This window comes from Zonotrichia albicollis, chromosome 1, assembly GCF_047830755.1.
Source record: "Zonotrichia albicollis isolate bZonAlb1 chromosome 1, bZonAlb1.hap1, whole genome shotgun sequence".
Lineage (NCBI taxonomy): Eukaryota > Metazoa > Chordata > Aves > Passeriformes > Passerellidae > Zonotrichia > Zonotrichia albicollis.
In genome coordinates, this window is record NC_133819.1 from 154,695,937 (window position 1) to 154,715,173 (window position 19,237).

The 19,237-nt window shown below is 36.7% G+C and overlaps 1 protein-coding gene across 1 annotated transcript in view; it reads right to left on the bottom strand.

Annotated features, from left to right (window-relative positions):
- The window catches only part of MROH1 (maestro heat like repeat family member 1), a 157,184-nt gene extending 140,065 nt beyond the window's left edge, over nt 1-17,119 (bottom strand). Inside the window, exons 1-3 of the mRNA XM_074558509.1 lie at nt 16,942-17,119; nt 6,656-6,708; nt 4,780-4,887 (exon numbers count right to left, since the gene is read on the bottom strand). Of these exons, the coding sequence (XP_074414610.1) occupies nt 4,780-4,887; nt 6,656-6,708; nt 16,942-16,951 (171 nt within the window). The 5' untranslated portion in view covers nt 16,952-17,119. The remainder of the gene's footprint in view (nt 1-4,779; nt 4,888-6,655; nt 6,709-16,941) is intronic.
- Between the last annotated feature and the right edge of the window lie 2,118 nt (nt 17,120-19,237).

Genomic DNA, 19,237 nt, shown 5'->3' on the forward strand with positions numbered 1-19,237 from the left:
AGCCCAGGGACAGGCCCAGCACACGGTACAGGAAAACCTGGAAGGGAAAAAAATAAAATAAAATAAAATAAAATAAAATAAAATAAAATAAAATAAAATAAAATAAAATAAAGTAAAATAAAATAAAATAATTGGGAATTTTAGCTGGGAATGATGGAAAAAAAACAGAATTCCAAAGGTTCTTTAAATTCCCCAAAGGATCTGGGGTGAAAAACCCAGAATTCCCAAAGGGATTTTCCATGGGAATTTCGGAAAAATCCAAAGGGATTTTGGGATGGAAAACCCAGAATTCCAAAGGCATTTTCCATGGGAATTTGGGTTGGGAATTGAAAATTCCAAAGGGTTCTTAGAATTCCGAAAGGATTTCGGTTGGAAAACCCAGAATTCCAAAGGGATTCCCACACTGGTAAAGGAACAGCCAGAATAATGAAAAAAAATTGGGAATTTTAGTTGGGAATGATGGAAAAAACCCGGAATTCCAAAGGGATTTTTGGGATGAAAACCCAGAATTCCCAAGGGATTCCCACACTGGTAAAGGAACAGCCGGAATAACAACAAAAAATCAGGAATTTTAGTTGGGAATGATGGAAAAACCCCAGAAAACAGCTGGAATGGAATGAAATAAAACATTGGGAATTTTCGTTGGGAATGATGGAAAAAGATTTTTCCCCAGATTTTTTTCCCCAATTTTTCCCATTTGTTCCCCATTTTCCCATTCCCAGATTTTTCCCATTCCCAGATTTTCCATTCCTGGATTTCCCCCTTTTCCCAGATTTTTTCCCATTTTTCCTATTTTCCCCCCATTCCCATCTTTTCCTATTTTTCTCCAGATTTTTCCCGATTTTTTCCCCATTTTTCCCATTTGTTCCCCATTCCCAGATTTTTCCCCATTCCCAGATTTTCCCCATTCCTGGATTTCCCCATTTTTCCCAGATTTTTTCCCATTTTTCCCCATTTTTTCCCATTTTCCCATTCCCAGATTTTCCCCATTTCCCCCATTTTTCCCATTCCCAGGTTTTCCCAGATTTTTCCCCAATTTTTCCCATGTGTTCCCCATTTTCCCCATTTTCCCCGGATTTTTCCCATTCCCACATTTCCCATTCTTGGATTTCCCCATTTTCCCCATTTTCCCAGATTTTTCCCAATTTTCCTATCTTCCCCCCATTCCCATGTTTTCCCATTTTTTCCCAGATTTTTCCCCATTTTTTCCCCATTTTTCCCATTTGTTCCCCATTCCCAGATTTTTCCACATTCCTATTTTTCCCATTCCTGTATTTCCCCATTTTTCCCAGATTTTTTCCCATTTTCCCATTCCCAGATTTTCCCCATTTTCCCCATTCCCAGATTTTCCCAGATTTTTCCCCAATTTTTCCCATGTGTTCCCCATTTTCCCCATTTTTCCCAGATTTTTCCCATTCCCACATTTCCCATTCTTGGATATCCCCATTTTCCCCATTTTCCCAGATTTTTCCCATTTTTCCTATTTTCCCCCCATTCCCATGTTTTCCCATTTTTCCCCAGATTTTTACCCATTTTTTCCCCATTTTTCCCATTTGTTCCTCATTCCCAGATTTTTCCCCATTCCTATTTTCCCCATTCCTGGATTTCCCCATTTTTCCCATTTTTCCCAGATTTTTTCCCAGATTTTTTTCTATTTTTCCCAGATTCCCCATTCCCATTTTCCCATTCCCAGATTTTCCCCATTTTTCCATTTGTTCCCCATTTTCCCCATTTGTTCCCATTCCCAGATTTTCCCATTTTTCCTATTTTCCCCCCATTCCCAGATTTTTCCCATTTTCCCCATTTGTTCCCCTTATTCCCCATTCCCAGATTTTTCCCCTTTCCCAGATTTCCCCATTTCTATTTTTCCCATTCCTGGATTTCCCCATTTTTCCCATTTTTCCCAGATTTTTTCCCAGATTTTTTTCTATTTTTCCCAGATTCCCCATTCCCATTTTCCCATTCCCAGATTTTCCCCATTTTTCCATTTGTTCCCCATTTTCCCCATTTGTTCCCATTCCCAGATTTTTCCCATTTTTCCTATTTTCCCCCCATTCCCAGATTTTTCCCCTTTCCCAGATTTCCCCATTTCTATTTTTCCCATTCCTGGATTTCCCCATTTTTCTCATTTTTCCCATATTTTTCCCATTTTTCCCATTTGTTCCCCATTTTCCCCATTCCCAGATTTTTCCCAGATTTTTCCCATTTTTCCCCCATTCCCATATTTCTCCCATTTTCCCACTCCCATTTTCCCCATTTTCCCCATTTTCCCCATTCCCAGATTTTTCCCAGAATTTTTTCCCATTCCCAGATTTTTCCCATTCCCAGATTTCCCCATTCCTGGATTTCCCCATTTTTCCCATTTTTCCCAGATTTTCCCATCCCCATTTTTCCCATTTTTCCCCATTTTTCCCATTTGTTCCCCATTCCCAGATTTTTCCCCATTCCTATTTTTCCCATTCCTGTATTTCCCCATTTTCCAAGATTTTTTCCCATTTTTCCAATTTTTCCCAGATTTTTTCCCAGAATTTTTCCCATTTCCAAATTTCCCCATTCCCATTTCCCATTTCCAAATTTCCCCATTCCCAGATTTTTCCCATTTTTCCCCATTCCCAGATCTCCCCATTCCCATTTTCCCATTTTTTCCCATTTTTTCCCATTTTTCCCATTTTTCCCCATTTTTCCCAGATTTTTCCCAGATTTTTCCCATTTTTCCCATTTTCCCCCAGATTTTTCCCAAATTTTCCCCATTGCCATTTTCCCCAGATTTTTCCCAGATTTTTCCCAGATTTTTCCCATTTTCCCCAGATTTTTCCCACTTTTTCCCCATTCCCATTTTTTCCCCATTTTTCCCATTTTTCCCAGATTTTCCCCATTTTCCCCATTCCCATTTTCCCCAGATTTTTCCCATTTTCCCCAGATTTTTCCCAGATTTTTTCCAGATTTTTCCCATTTTTCCCAGATTTTTCTCCATTCCCATTTTTCCCCATTTTTCCCATTTTCCCCAGATTTTCCCCAGATTTTCCCCAGATTTTTCCCAGATTTTTCCCACTTTTTCCCCATTCCCATTTTTCCCCTTTTCCATTTTTCCCATTTCCCCCAGATTTTTCCCAAATTTTCCCCATTCCCATTTTTCCCAGATTTTCCCCATTGTTCCCCATTCCCATTTTTCCCATTTTCCCCAGATTTTCCCCAGATTTTTCCCAGATTTTTTCCAGACTTTTCCCATTTTTCCCATTGTTCCCCATTCCCTTTTTCCCATTTATCCATTTCCCCCAGATTTTTCCCATTTTCCCCAGATTTTCCTCATTTCCCCCATTGTTCCCCATTCCCATTTTTCCCATTTTCCCCAGATTTTTCCCACTTTTTCCCCATTCCCATTTTCCCAGATTTTTCCCATTTTTCCCCCATTCCCATATTTTCCCCATTTTCCCCATTTTCCCCATTCCCAGATTTTTCCCATTTTCCCCAGATTTTTCCCAGATTTTCCCCAGATTTTTTCCTGATTTTTCCCATTTTTCCCAGATTTTTCCCCATTCCCATTTTTCCCCATTTTTCCCATTTTCCCCAGATTTTCCCCAGATTTTTCCCAGATTTTTCCAGATTTTCCCCAGATTTTCCCCAGATTTTTCTCCCATTTTCCCCATTCCCATTTTTCCCATTTTCCCATTTTTCCCAGATTTTTCCCAGATTTTTCCCAGATTTTTCCCACTTTTCCCCCATTCCCATTTTCCCCGTTTTCCCCATTCCCATTTTCCCCATCTTTCCCATTTTCCCCCATTTTCTCAGATTTTCCCCATTTCCCCATTCCCATTTTTCCCATTTTTCCCAGATTTTCCCCAAATTTTTCCCATTCCCAGATTTTTCCGATTTTTCCCCATTTTTCCAATTTTCCCCAGATTTTCCCCATTTTCCCCATTCCCATTTTTCCCCATTTTTTCCCAGATTTTCCCCAGATTTTCCCCATTTTCCCCATTCCCATTTTTCCCCATTTTTCCCAGATTTTCCCCAGATTTTCCCCATTTTTACCCAGATTTTTCCCAGATTTTTTCCAGATTTTTCCCATTTTTCCCAGATTTTTCCCACTTTTTCCCCATTCCCATTTCCCCCAGATTTTTCCCAGATTTTCCCCAGATTTTTCCCAGATTTTTTCCAGATTTTTCCCATTCCCATTTTTCCCCATTTTTTCCCAGATTTTCCCCATTTTTCCCATTTTTCCCCATTTTTCCCATTTTTCCCAGATTTTTCCCCATTCCCATTTTTCCCCATTTTTCCCATGTTCCCCAGATTTTTCCCAGATTTTCCCCAGATTTTTCCCAGATTTTCCCCAGATTTTTCCCATTTTTCCCAGATTTTCCCCATTTTCCCCATTCCCATTTCCCCATTTTTCCCATTTTTCCCAGATTTTTCCCATTTTCCCCAGATTTTCCCCAGATTTTTCCCAAATTTTCCCCATTCCCATTTTTCCCAGATTTTCCCCATTTTTTCCCATTGTTCCCCATTCCCATTTTTCCCATTTTCTCCAGATTATTCCCAGATGTTCCCCAGATTATTCCCAGATTTTCCCCAGATTTTTCCCAGATTTTCCCCAGATTTTTCCCACTTTTCCCCCATTCCCATTTTCCCCGTTTTCCCCATTCCCATTTTCCCATTCCCATTTTCCCCATTTTCCCCAGATTTTCCCCATTTTCCCCATTTTCCCCATTTTCCCCAGATTTTTCCCAGATTTTTTCCCCATTCCCATTTTCCCCATTTTTCCCATTTTTCCCATTTCCCCACCTTTTCCCGGGGGGCTCCGTCGCAGGCGCGCAGCTGCCGGGAGCTCTCGGTCACCAAGGGGCAGATCCAGGATTTATCCGGCAGCGATTCCAGGGAATCCTGGAAAAACTGGGACACGGAATGGGGACCTGGGAATGCCAGCCGGGAATTCCAGCCGGGAATCCCCAATTCCCATGGAAAAATTCCATTTGGAATTCTCATTTTCCACCCAAAAATCCCTTTGGAATTCTCATTTTGCATCCCAAATTCCCAGGAAAAATCCCTTTGGAATTCTGGTTTCCCACCCCAAATTCCCATGGAAAAATTCCCTTTGGAATTCTGGTTTTCCACCCCAAAATCCCTCTGGAATTCTCATTTCTCATCCTGAATTCCCATGGAAATCCCTTTGGAATTCTGGTTTCCCACCCCAAATTCCCATGGAAAAATCCCTTTGGAATTCTCGTTTTCCACCCAAAAATCCCTTTGGAATTATCATTTCTCATCCCGAATTCCCATGGAAAATCTCTTTGGAATTCTCCATTCCCACCCAAAATTCCCATGGAAAATCCCTTTGGAATTCTGATTTTTCCATCCCAAATTCCCATGGAAAATCCCTTTGGAATTCTGGTTTTTCTTCCCAAATTCCCATGGAAAACCCTTTGGAATTCTGGTTTTACCATTCCGAATTCCCATAGGAAAATCCCTTTGGAATTCTGGTTTCCCACCCCAAATTCCCATGGAAAATCCCTTTGGAATTCTGGTTTTCCACCCAAAAATCCCTTTGGAATTCTCATTTTCCATCCCAAAATCCCTTTGGAATTCTCAAATTCCCATCCCAAATTCCCATGGAAAACCCCTTTGGAATTCTGATTTTTCCATCCTGAATTCCCATGGGAAAATCCCTTTGGAATTCTCCATTCCCACCCAAATTCCCGTGGAAAATCCCTTTGGAATTCTGGTTTTACCATTGCGAATTCCCATGGGAAAATCCCTTTGGAATTCTCATTTTCCACCCAAAAAATCCCTTTGGAATTCTCATTTTCCACCCCAATTTCCCATGGAAAAATCCCTTTGGAATTCTCATTTCCCACCCCAAATTCCCTTGGAAAAATCCCTTTGGAATTCTCGTTTTCCACCCAAAAATCCCTTTGGAATTCTCATTTCCCATCCCGAATCCTCATGGAAAAATCCCTTTGGAATTCTGGTTTTTCTTTCCAAATTCCCATGGAAAATCCCTTTGGAATTCTGGTTTTCCATCCCGAACTCCCATGGAAAACCCTTTGGAATTCTCCATTCCCACCCAAAATTCCCATGGAAAATCCCTTTGGAATTCTGATTTTTCCATCCCGAATTCCCATGGAAAAATCCCTTTGGAATTCTCATTTTCCACCCAAAAATCCCTTTGGAATTCTCATTTCTCATCCCGAATCCCCATGGAAAATCCCTTTGGAATTCTCCATTCCCACCTAAAATTCCCATGGAAAATCCCTTTGGAATCCTGGTTTTCCCATCCCAAAATCCCAAGGAAAAAAACCTTTGGAATTCTGTTTTCCCACCCCAGATTTCCATGGAAAATCCCTTTGGAATTCCGGTTTCCCACCCCAAAATCCTTTTGGAATTCTGGTTTTCCATCCCAAATTTCCATGGAATTCAAAATCCCTTTGGAATTCTGGTTTTCCATCCCAAATTTCCATGGAAAATCCCTTTGGAATTCTCATTTCCCACCCCAAAATCCCTTTGGAATTCTGGTTTCCCATCCCAAATTCCCATGGAATTCCCACAAATCCCATGGAAATGCCGAATTCCCATGGAAAAATCCCTTTGGAATTCCGGTTTCCCACCCAAAATCCCTTTGGAATTCTGGAATTTTCCATCCCCGGAATTTTGGGATCCTCACCTGGAGCAGCCTCTCCTCCCATTGCTCCTGATCCAGGGAATCCTCGTCGGTTTCTGGGAAAAAAATTTGGGTTTTGGGAATTCTGAGGGAAAGATTTGGGAATTTTGGGCAATTCCCAGGTGGGAAAAGTGGGAATTCTGCTGGATCTGCGTTTGGGGTTTGGGATCTGAGGGATTTGGGCGCGGATTCCCGGGAAAATGAGGGAATGGATGGATCCCACAAATCCCATTATCCCATGGATCCCATAAATCCCACAAATCCCACAAATCCCAAAAATCCCACGGATCCTATTCCATAAATCCCCAAAATCCCAAAAATCCCACAGATCCTATTCCATAAATCCCATAAATCCCATAAATCCCATAAATCCCAAAAATCCCATTATCCCATGGATCCTATTCCATAAATCCCAAAATCCCATGGATCCTATTCCATAAATCCCATAAATCCCATGGATCCTATTCCATAAATCCCCAAAATCCCATGGATCCTATTCCATAAATCCCACAAATCCCACAAATCCCACAAATCCCATTATCCCGTGGATCCTATTCCATAAATCCCCAAAATCCCACAAATCCCACAAATCCCATGGATCCTATTCCATAAATCCCACAAATCCCACAATTCCCACTATCCCACCAATCCCATTATCCCATAAATCCCATAAATCCCATAAATCCCAAAAATCCCATTATCCCGTGGATTTCATCCTGAATTTATGGCAAAAATTACCCATCAATCCTATAAAAAAACCTATTAAAAATCCTATTAAAAAAAACCTATAGAAAAACCCATCAATCCTATAAATCCCATCAATCCCAAAAAATACAGCGATCCCATAAATCCCATGATCCCGTTTTCCCAATGGATCTCATCCCATTATCTGATGGATCTTGTCCTACAAAATCCCATAAATCCCATAAATCCCATTATCCCAAAATTCCCCAAAATTCCCATTATGCTATAAAATCCCACAAATCCCATAAATGCCATTATCCCAAAATTCCCATTATGGTATAAAATCCCACAAATCCCATAAATGCCATAAATCCCATAAATCCCATTATCCCAAAACTCTCCAAAATTCCCATTATGCTATAAAATCCCACAAATCCCACAAATCCCATAAATCCCACAAATGCCATTATCCCAAAATTCCCCAAAATTCCCATTGTGCTATAAAATCCCATAAATCCTATAAAATCCCATAAATCCCACAAATGCCATTATCCCAAAATTGCCCAAAATTCCCATTTATGCTATAAAATCCCACAAATCCCATAAATCCCATAAATCCCATTATCCCAAAATTCCCATTATGCTATAAAATCCCACAAATCCCATAAATCCCGTAAGTCCCATAAATCCCATTATCCCAAAATTCCCCAAAATTCCCATTGTGCTATAAAATCCCACAAATCCCATAAATCCCATAAATCCCATAAATACCATTATCCCAAAATTCCCCAAAATTCCCATTATGCTATAAAATCCCACAAATCCCATAAATCCCATAAATCCCACAAATGCCATTATCCCAAAATTCCCCAAAATCCCATTATGCTATAAAATCCCATAAATCCCATAAATCCCATAAATCCCGCAAATCCCAGAAATCCCACAAATTCCAGAAATCCCATAAATCCCGCAAATCCCAGAAATCCCACAAATTCCAGAAATCCTGCAAATCCCGCAAATCCCAGAAATCCCAGGAATCCCAGAAATCCCGCAAATCCCACAAATCCCACAAATCCCGCAAATCCCAAAAATCCCAGAAATCCCAGAAATCCCAGAAATCCCACAAATCCCGCAAATCCCAAAAATCCCAGAAATCCCAGAAATCCCACAAATCCCACAAATCCCGCAAATCCCAAAAATCCCGCAAATCCCAAAAATCCCAGAAATCCCAAAAATCCCAGAAATCCCAGAAATCCCAGAAATCCCGCAAATCCCAGAAATCCCAAAAATCCCGCAAATCCCACAAATCCCGCAAATCCCACAAATCCCAAAAATCCCGAAAATCCCAGAAATCCCAGAAATCCCAAAAATCCCACAAATCCCAAAAATCCCGAAAATCCCAGAAATCCCAGAAATCCCATAAATCCCACAAATCCCAGAAATCCCGCAAATCCCAAAAATCCCACAAATCCCAAAAATCCCAAAAATCCCAGAAATCCCAGAAATCCCGCAAATCCCGCAAATCCCGCAAATCCCAGAAATCCCACAAATCCCAGAAATCCCGCAAATCCCACAAATCCCGCGAATCCCAAAAATCCCAGAAATCCCAAAAATCCCACAAATCCCATAAATCCCACAAATCCCAACCCCACCCCAAACTCCAAAAACCAGGAAAGAAATCCCAGAAAATCCCAATCCCAAATTTCCCCAAATCCCCATTCCCAGATTTCCCCTTCCGGGCTTTTGGGGGATTTTTTGGGATTTGATTTGGGATTTTTTGGAATTTGATTTGGGATTTTTTGGGGATTATTTGGGATTTTTTGGGGATTTGATTTGGGATTTTTTGGGGATTTTTTGGGATTTGATTTGGGATTTTTGGGGATTTGATTTGGGATTTTTTGGGATTTTTTGGGATTTGATTTGGGATTTTTTGGGATTTTTCGGGGAATTGATTCGGGATTTTTTGGAATTTGATTTGGGATTTTTTGGGATTTTTTTGGGATTTTTTGGGGATTTTTTGGGATTTGATTTGGGATTTTTTTGGCATTTGATTTGGGATTTTTTGGGATTTCTTTGGGATTTTTTGGGATTTGATTTGAGATTTGATTTGGAATTTTTTGGGGATTTTTTGGGATTTGATTTGGAATTTTTTGGGGATTTTTTGGGATTAGATTTGGGATTTTTTGGGGATTTTTGGGATTTTTTGGGATTTGATTTGGGATTTTTTGGGTTTTTTTGGGATTTGATTTGGGATTTTTTGGGGAATTGTTTGGTGATTTTTTAGGGATTAATTTTTGATTTTTGGGGGATTTTTTGAGAGGGATTTTTTTTTGAGGGGGGAAAATTTTGGGGGAAATTTTTTGGGATTTTTTTTCTTTTTTTGGTGATTTTTTGATGATTATTTTTAAAATTTTTTTGAGACTTTTTAGGAATTTTTTAAATCTTTGGGGAATTTTTGGGAGGATTTTTTGGGATTTTTTGGGGATTTGATTTGGGATTTTTTGGGATTTTTTGGGATTTGATTTGGGATTTTTTGGGGAATTGTTTGGTGATTTTTTGGGGATTAATTTTGATTTTTAGGGGATTTTTTGAGGGGGATTTTTTTGAGGGGGGAAAATTTTGGGGGAAATTTTTTGGATTTTTTTTCTTTTTTTGGGATTTTTGGGGGATTTTTTTGGATATTTTGGGATAATTTTGGGATTTATTTGTTATTTCCCCACCTTGCAGCAGCTGCAGCAGCTTCGGGATTTTTGTGGGATATTTTGGGATTTTTTTGGGATTTATTTGGGATATTTTTGGGATTTATTTGGGATATTTTTGGGATATTTTTGGGATTTATTTGGGATATTTTTGTGATTTTTTGGGATATTTTTGGGATATTTTTGGGATTTTTTTGGGGATTTTTGTGGAATATTTTGGGATATTTTTTGGGATTTATTTGGGATTTATTTGGGATATTTTGGGATTTATTTATTATTTCCCCACCTTGCAGGATGTGCAGGAGCTTTGGGATTTTTCATTTTTTGGGGTAATTTTTTTTTATTTTTTTGGGGGGCATTTCGATGGATACTTTTGGGATATTTTTGGGATTTATTTGGGATTTTTGGGGGATATTTTTGGATATTTTTGGGATTTATTTGGGATTTTTGAGGGATATATTTGTGATATTTTTGGAACTTTTTTAGGATTTAATTGGGATATTTTTGGGATTTCTTTGGGATATTTTTGGGATTTATTTGGGATATTTTGGGGATATTTTGGGATATTTTTGGGATTTATTTGGGATATTTTTGGGATATTTTTGGGATTTATTTGGATTTATTTGGGATTTTTTTTGGGATTTATTTGGGATATTTTTGAGACATTTTTGGGATTTATTTGGAATATTTTGGGATATTTTGGGATTTTTTTGGGATTTATTTGGGATTTTTGTGGGATATTTTTGGGATTTATTTGGGATTTATTTGGGATATTTTGGGATTTATTTGGGATATTTTTGGGATTTATTTTGGATATTTTTGGGATTTATTTGGGATTTATTTGGGATTAATTTGGGATATTTTTGGGATTTTTGTGGGATATTTTGGGATATTTTGGGATTTATTTGGGATATTTTTGGGATTTATTTTGGATATTTTTGGGATTTATTTGGGATTTATTTGGGATATTTTTGGATTTTTGTGGGATATTTTGGGATTTTTTTGGGATTTATTTGGGATATTTCAGGATGTATTGGGGATATTTTTGGGATTTATTTGGGATATTTTCTTATTTATTTGTTATTCCCCACCTTGCAGGATGTGCAGCAGCTTTGGGATTTTTGGGATTTATTTGGGATTTATTTGGGATTTATTTGTTATTTATTTGTTATTTATTCCCCACCTTGCAGCAGCTCCAGCATCTTTGGGATTTTTGTGGGATATTTTGCGATTTAATTGGGATTTTTTTGGGATATTTTTCGGATTTATTTGGAATATTTTTGGGATGTTTTTGGGATTTATTTGGGATATTTTTGGGATTTATTTGGGATATTTTTGGGATATTTTTGGGATTTCCTTGGGATATTTTTGGGATTTATTTGGGATTTATTTGGGGATATTTTGGCACGTTTTTGGGATTTCTTTGTTATTTATTTGTTAATTATTCCCCACCTTGCCTGGTGTACAGCAGCTTTGGGATTTTTGTGGGATATTTTGGGAATATTTTGGGATTTATTTGGGATTTATTTGGGATATTTTTGACATGTTTTTGGAATATTTTTGGGATTTATTTGTGATTTATTTGGAATATTTTGGGATTTATTTGGCATATTTTGGGATGTTTTGGGGATTTATTTAAGATTTATTTGGGATACTTTTGAATTTTTTTGGATTTTTTTGTGATTTATTTGGGATATTTTTGGATTTTTTTGGGGATTTTTGTGGAATATTTTGGGATATTTTTGGGATTTATTTGGGATATTTTTGGGATATTTTGGGATTTATTTGTTATTTATTTGTTATTTATTTCCCCACCTTGCAGGATGTGCAGGAGCTTTGGGATTTTTTCATTTTTTGGTGTAAATTTTTTTTTTTTTTTGGGGGGCATTTCGATGGATATTTTTGGGATATTTTTGGGATTTATTTGGGATTTTTGGGGGATATTTTTGGATATTTTTGGGATATTTTGGGATTTTTGGGGGATATATTTGTGATATTTTTGGAACTTTTTTAGGATTTAATTGGGATATTTTTGGGATTTCTTTGGGATATTTTTCGGATTTATTTGGGATTTTTGAGGGATATTTTGGGATATTTTTGGGATTTATTTGGGATTTTTTTGGGATTTTTTTGGGATATTTTTGGGATTTTTTTGGGGATTTTTGTGGAATATTTTGGGATATTTTTGCGATTTATTTGGGATATTTTTGGGGATATTTTTGGGATTTTTTGGGATATTTTTGGGATTTATTTGGGATTTATTTGGCATATTTTGGGATGTTTTGGGGATTTATTTAAGATTTATTTGGGATATTTTTGGGATTTTTTGGGGATTTTTTTGTGATTTATTTGGGATATTTTGGGATTTATTTGGGATTTTGTGGGATATTTTGGGATTTATTTGGGATATTTTTGGGATTTTTTGGGGATTTTTTTGTGATTTATTTGGGATATTTTGGGATTTATTTGGGATTTTTGTGGGATATTTTGGGATTTATTTGGGATATTTTTGGGATTTTTTGGGGATTTTTTTGTGATTTATTTGGGATATTTTGGGATTTATTTGGGATTTTTGTGGGATATTTTTGGGATTTATTTGGGATATGTTTGGGATATTTTTGGGATTTTTTTGGGGATTTTTTTGGGATTTTTTTGGATTTATTTGGGATTTATTTGGGATATTTTTGGGATTTTTTTGGATTTATTTGGGATATTTTGGGATTTATTTGGGATTTATTTGGGATTTTTTTGGGATTTATTTGGGATATTTTTGGGATGTTTTTGGGATATTTTGGGATATTTTTGGGATTTATTTGGTTTATTTTTGGGATTTATTTGGGATTTATTTGGGATATTTTTGGGATATTTTTGGGATTTATTTGTGATTTATTCGGGATATTTTTGGGATATTTTGGGATATTTTTGGGATTTATTTGGGATTTATTTGGGATGTTTTGGGATTTATTTGTTATTTATTCCCCACCTTGCAGGATGTGCAGGAGCTTTGGGATTTTTTCATTTTTTGGGATATTTTTTTTTATTTTTTGGGGGATATTTTGGGATATTTTTGGGATTTATTTGGGATTTATTTGGGATTTATTTGGGATGTTTTTGGCATGTTTTTGGGATATTTTTGGTATGTTTTTGGGATTTATTTGTTACTTATTCCCCACCTTGCAGGATGTGCAGCAGCTTGGGGATTTTTGTGGGATATTTTGGGATTTCTTTGGGATTTATTTAATAAATGGGGATTTATTTGGGATTTATTTGGGATTTATTTGTTATTTATTCCCCACCTTGCAGCAGCTGCAACAGCTTTGGGATTTTTGTGGGATATTTTGGGATTTATTTGGGATATTTTGGGATTTATTTCGGATTTTTCCCCACCTTGCAGGATCTCCAGGAGCTTTGGGATTTTTTTTGGGGATATTTTGGGATTTATTTGGGATTTATTTGTTATTTATTCCCCCACTTTGCAGGACGTGCAGCAGCTTGGGGATTTATTTGGGATTTATTTGGGATATTTTGGGATTTATTTGGGATTTATTTGGGATATTTTTGGGATATTTTGGGATTTATTTGGGATATTTTTGGATGTTTTTGGGATTTATTTGGGATTTATTTGGGATATTTTTGGGATATTTTTGGGATTTATTTGGGATTTATTTGGGATATTTTGGGATTTATTTTGAATTTATTTGGGATAATTTTGGATTTATTTGGGATTTATTTGGAATATATTTGGGATATTTTTGGGATATTTTTGGGATTTTTTGGGGATTTTTTGGGATTTATTGGGATTTATTTGGGATTTATTTGGTATATTTTTGGTATATTTTTGGGATTTATTTGGGATATTTTGGGGATTTATGTGGGATATTTTGGGATATTTTTGGGATGTTTTTGGGATATTTTTGGGATTTTTGTGGGATATTTTTGGGATTTATTTGGGATATTTTTGGGATTTATTTGGGATATTTTGGGATTTATTTGGGATTTATTTGGGATATTTTTGGGATTTATTTGGGATATTTTTGGGATATTTTTGGGATTTTTTGGGGATATTTTTGGGATTTATTTGGGATATTTTTGGGATTTATTTGGGATTTATATGGAATATATTTGGGATATTTTGGGATTTACTGGGATATTTTTGGGATATTTTGGGTTACTTTGTGATTTATTTGGGATATTTTGGGGATATTTTGGGGATATTTTTGGGATATTTTTGGGATATTTTTGGGATATTTTTGGGATATTTTTGGGATGTTTTTGGGATATTTTTGGGATTTTTTTGGGATTTTTTTGGGATTTTAGTGGGATATTTTTGGGATTTATTTGGCATTTATTTGGGATATTTTTGGGATTTATTTGGGATTTTAGTGGGATATTTTTGGGATTTATTTGGCATTTATTTGGGATATTTTTGGGATTTATTTGGGATTTATTTGGGATGTTTTTGGGATTTATTTGGGATTCCTTTCCCCATCTTGCAGGATCTCCAGCACCTTTGGGATTTTTTGGGGATATTTTGGGATATTTTGGGATTTATTTGAGATTTATTTGGGATATTTTTGGGATATTTTGGGGATTTTTTTGGGATTTATTTGGGATATTTTTGGGATTTATTTGGGATATTTTTGGGATATTTTTGGGATATTTTGGGATATTTTGGGATTTATTTGGTATTTCTTTGGGATATTTATTTATTTGATATTTATTCCCCACCTTGCAGCAGCTCCAGCAGCTTTGGGATATTTTGGGATATTTTGGGATTTCTTTGGGATATTTTGGGATTTATTTGTTATTTATTCCCCATCTTGCAGGATGTGCAGCAGCTTTGGGATTTTTGTGGGATTTTTGTGGGATTTTTGTGTGGTATTTTGGGATATTTTGGGATTTTTTTGGGGATTTTTGTGGAATATTTTGGGATATTTTTGGGTATATTTTAGGGATATTTTTGGGATTTATTTGGGATTTATTTGGGATTTATTTGGGATTTTTTTGTGATTTATTTGGGATATTTTGGGATTTTTTTGGGGATTTTTGTGGAATATTTTGGGATATTTTTGGGGATATTTTAGGGCTGTTTTTGGGCTGTTTTTGGGATGTATTTGTGATCCATTCCCCACCTGGCAGCAGCTCCAGCAGCTCGGGGATTTATTTGGGATATTTTTGGGATATTTTTGGGATTTTTGTGGAATATTTTGGGATATTTTTGTGATTTATTTGGGATATTTTTGGGCTGTTTTTGGGCTATTTTTGGCATATTTTTGGGATGTGTTTGGGATTTTTTAGGGGGATTTTTGTGGAATATTTTGGGATATTTTTGGGATATTTTTGGCATGTTTTTGTGCTGTTTTTGGGATATTTTTGGGATTTTTTGGCATGTTTTTGGGCTGTTTTTGGGCTGTATTTGTGATTTATCCCCACCTGGCAGCATCTGCAGCAGCTCGGGGATTTATTTGGGATATTTTTGGGATATTTTTAAGGATTTTTTGTGATTTATTTGGGATATCTTGGGGATTTATTTGGGATATTTTTGGGATTTATTTGGGATATTTTTGGGATATTTTTGGCACGTTTTTGGGCTATTTTAGGGCTGTTTTTGGGCTGTATTTGTGATTTATCCCCACCTGGCAGCATCTGCAGCAGCTCGGGGATTTATTTGGGATATTTTTGGGATATTTTAGGATTTAATTGGGATATTTTTGGGATATTTTGGGATATTTTTGGGGATTTTTGTGGAATATTTTGGGCTGTTTTGGGCTGTTTTTGGGCTGTTTTTGGGATATTTTTGGGCTATTTTTGGGCTGTTTTTGGGCTGTTTTTGGGCTGTTTTTGGGCTGTATTTGTGATTTATCCCCACCTGGCAGCATCTGCAGCAGCTCAGGGATTTATTTGGGATTTATTTGGGATTTATTTGGGATTTATTTGGGATTTTTTTGGGGATTTTTGTGGAATATTTTGGGATATTTTTGGGCTATTTTAGGGCTGTTTTTGGGCTGTTTTTGGGCTGTATTTGTGATTTATCCCACCTGGCAGCAGTTCCAGCAGCTCGGGGATTTATTTGGGATTTTTGTGGAATATTTTGGGATTTTTTTGGGATTTATTTGGGCTATTTTTGGGATTTTTTTGGGATATATTTGGGATATTTTTGGGCTATTTTTGGGATATTTTTGGGATTTTTTGGGGGATTTTTCTGGAATATTTTGGGATATTTTTGGGCTATTTTAGGGCTATTTTAGGGCTATTTTTGGGCTGTTTTTGGGATATATTTGTGATTTATCCCCACCTGGCAGCAGCTCCAGCAGCTCGGGGATTTATTTGGGATTTTTTTTGGGATTTTTGTGGGGATTTTTGTGGGATATTTTGGGCTATTTTTGGGCTGTTTTTGGGCTGTTTTTGGGCTGTTTTTGGGCTGTATTTGTGATTTATCCCCACCTGGCAGCATCTGCAGCAGCTCGGGGATTTATTTGGGATATTTTGGGATTTTTTGGGAGATTTTTGTGGAATATTTTGGGCTATTTTTTGGGCTATTTTTGGGCTGGTTTTGGGCTATTTTTGGGATTTTTTTGGGGATTTATTTGGGATATTTTTGGGATTTATTTGGGATATTTTAGGGATATTTTTGGGCTGTTTTTGGGCTGTTTTTGGGCTATTTTAGGGCTATTTTTGGTCTGTTTTTGGGATGTATTTGTGATTTATCCCCACCTGGCAGCATCTCCAGCAGCTCGGGGATTTATTTGGGATATTTTTGGGATATTTTTGGGATTTATTTGAGATATTTTTGGGATTTTTTGGGGGATTTTTGTGGAATATTTAGGGATATTTTTGGGCTATTTTTGGGCTATTTTAGGGCTGTTTTTGGGCTGTTTTTGTTATTTATGTGTGATTTATCCCCACCTGGCAGCATCTGCAGCAGTTCTGGGATCCGGCTCTCCCAGAGCGGGCCCAGGCCGGGGTGGATCCGCAGCTCCCGCAGCAGCCGCAGGGCGGGGCCTGAGCGGGGCTGGGACACGCACGGACGGCTCGAAATGCACTGGGGATAATGGGAATAAATGGGAATAAAATGGGAATAAAATGGGAATAAAAATGGGATAAAACAGGAAAATGGGGATGGAAATAGAGGGGAAAAATTGGGAATAAAAATGGGAATAAATACAGGGAAATTGGGGAAAATTGGGAATAAAAATGGGAGAAAAATTGGAGAAAAATGGGATAAAAATGAGATAAAACAGGAAAAATGGGGATGGAAATACAGGGGAAAATTGGGAATAAAAATGGGATAAAACAGGAAAAATGGGGATGGAAATAGAGGGAAATTGGGAATAAAAATGGGAATAAAATGGGATAAAAATGGGATAAAACAGTAAAAATGGGGATGGAAATACAGAGGAAAATGGGAATAAAATGGGAAGAAAAATCAGAATAAAAACAGGATAAAACAGGAAAAATGGGGATGGAAATACAGGGGAAAATAGGGAATAAAAATGGAATAAAATGGGATAAAAATGGGATAAAACAGGAAAAATGGGGATGGAAATACAGGGGAAAATTTGGAATAAAAATGGGAATAAAATGGGATAAAACAGGAAAAATGGGGATGGAAATACAGAGGGAAATTGGGAATAAAATGGGAATGAAATTGGGATAAAAGAGGAAAAATGGGATGGAAATACAGGGGAAAATTGGGAATGAAAATGGGAATATTGGGGAAAAAAATGGGAATGAAATTGGGAATAAAATGGGAATAAAAACCAGGAAATTGGGGAAAAGGGGAATGAAAACACAGGGGAAAATTGGGAATAAAAATGGGATAAAAGAGGAAAAATGGGGATGGAAATACAGGGGGAAAATTGGGAATAAAATGGGAATGAAAATCAGAATAAATACAGGGAAATTGGGGAAAAGGGGAATGGAAACACAGGGGGAAAAATGGGAATAAAAATGGGAATAAAAACCGGGAAATTGGGGAAAATTGGGAATAAAAATGGGAGAAAAATGGGAGAAAAATGGGATAAAAATGGGATAAAACAGGAAAAATGGGGATGGAAATACAGGGGGGAAATTGGGAATAAAAATGGGAATATTAGGGAAAAAAATGGGAGTGAAATTGGCAAAATTGGGAGAAAATGGGAGAAAAATGGGATAAAAGATGAAAAATGGGGATGGAAATACAGGGGGAAAATTGGGAATAAAATGGGAATGAAAATCAGAATAAATACAGGGAAATTGGGGAAAAGAGGAATGAAAACACAGGGGAAAAATGGGAATAAAAATGGAAATAAAAACCGGGAAATTGCGGAAAATTGGGAATAAAAATGGGAGAAAAATGGGATAAAAATGGGATAAAAATGGGATAAAACAGGAAAAATGGGGATGGAAATACAGGGGAAAATTGGGAATAAAAATGGGAATATTAGGGAAAAAAATGGGAGTGAAATTGGGAAAATTGGGGGAAAATTGGGGGAAAATTGGGAATAAAAATGGGAATAAAATGGGATAAAAATGGGATAAAACAGGAAAAATGGGGATGGAAATACAGGGGAAAATTGGGGAATAAAACTGGGAATAAAAACGGGGAAATTGGGGAAAAGGGGAATGAAAATACGGGGGAAAATAAGCAATAAAAATGGGAATAAAAATGGGAAAATTGGGAAAAATGGGAATGAAAATACAGGGGAAAAATGGGAATAAAAATGGGAATATTGGGGAAAAAATGGGAATAAAAATGGGAAAATTGGGGATGAAAATGGGAAATAAAATTGGAAAAATTGGAATGAAAATCAGAATGAAAATGGGAAAATTGGGAAAAACAGGAATGAAAACACGGGGAAAATTGGGAATAAAATGGGAATGAAAATCAGAATAAATACAGGGAAATTGGGGAAAATGGGGAATGAAAACACAGGGCAAAATTGAGAATTAAAATGGGAATATTAGGGAAAAAAAACGGAATGAAAATGGGAATAAAGTTGGGAAAATGGGAATAAAAATCAGAATAAAATGGGAATATTAGGAAAAAAATGGGAATGAAAATGGGAATTAAAATGGGAATAAATGGGAATAAAAACGGGGAAATTGGGGAAAATGGGAATGGAAATAGACGGGGAAATTGGGAATAAAAATGGGAATATCAAGAGAAAAATGGGAATGAAAATGGGAATAAAACTGGGAAAATTTGGAATTAAAATGGGAA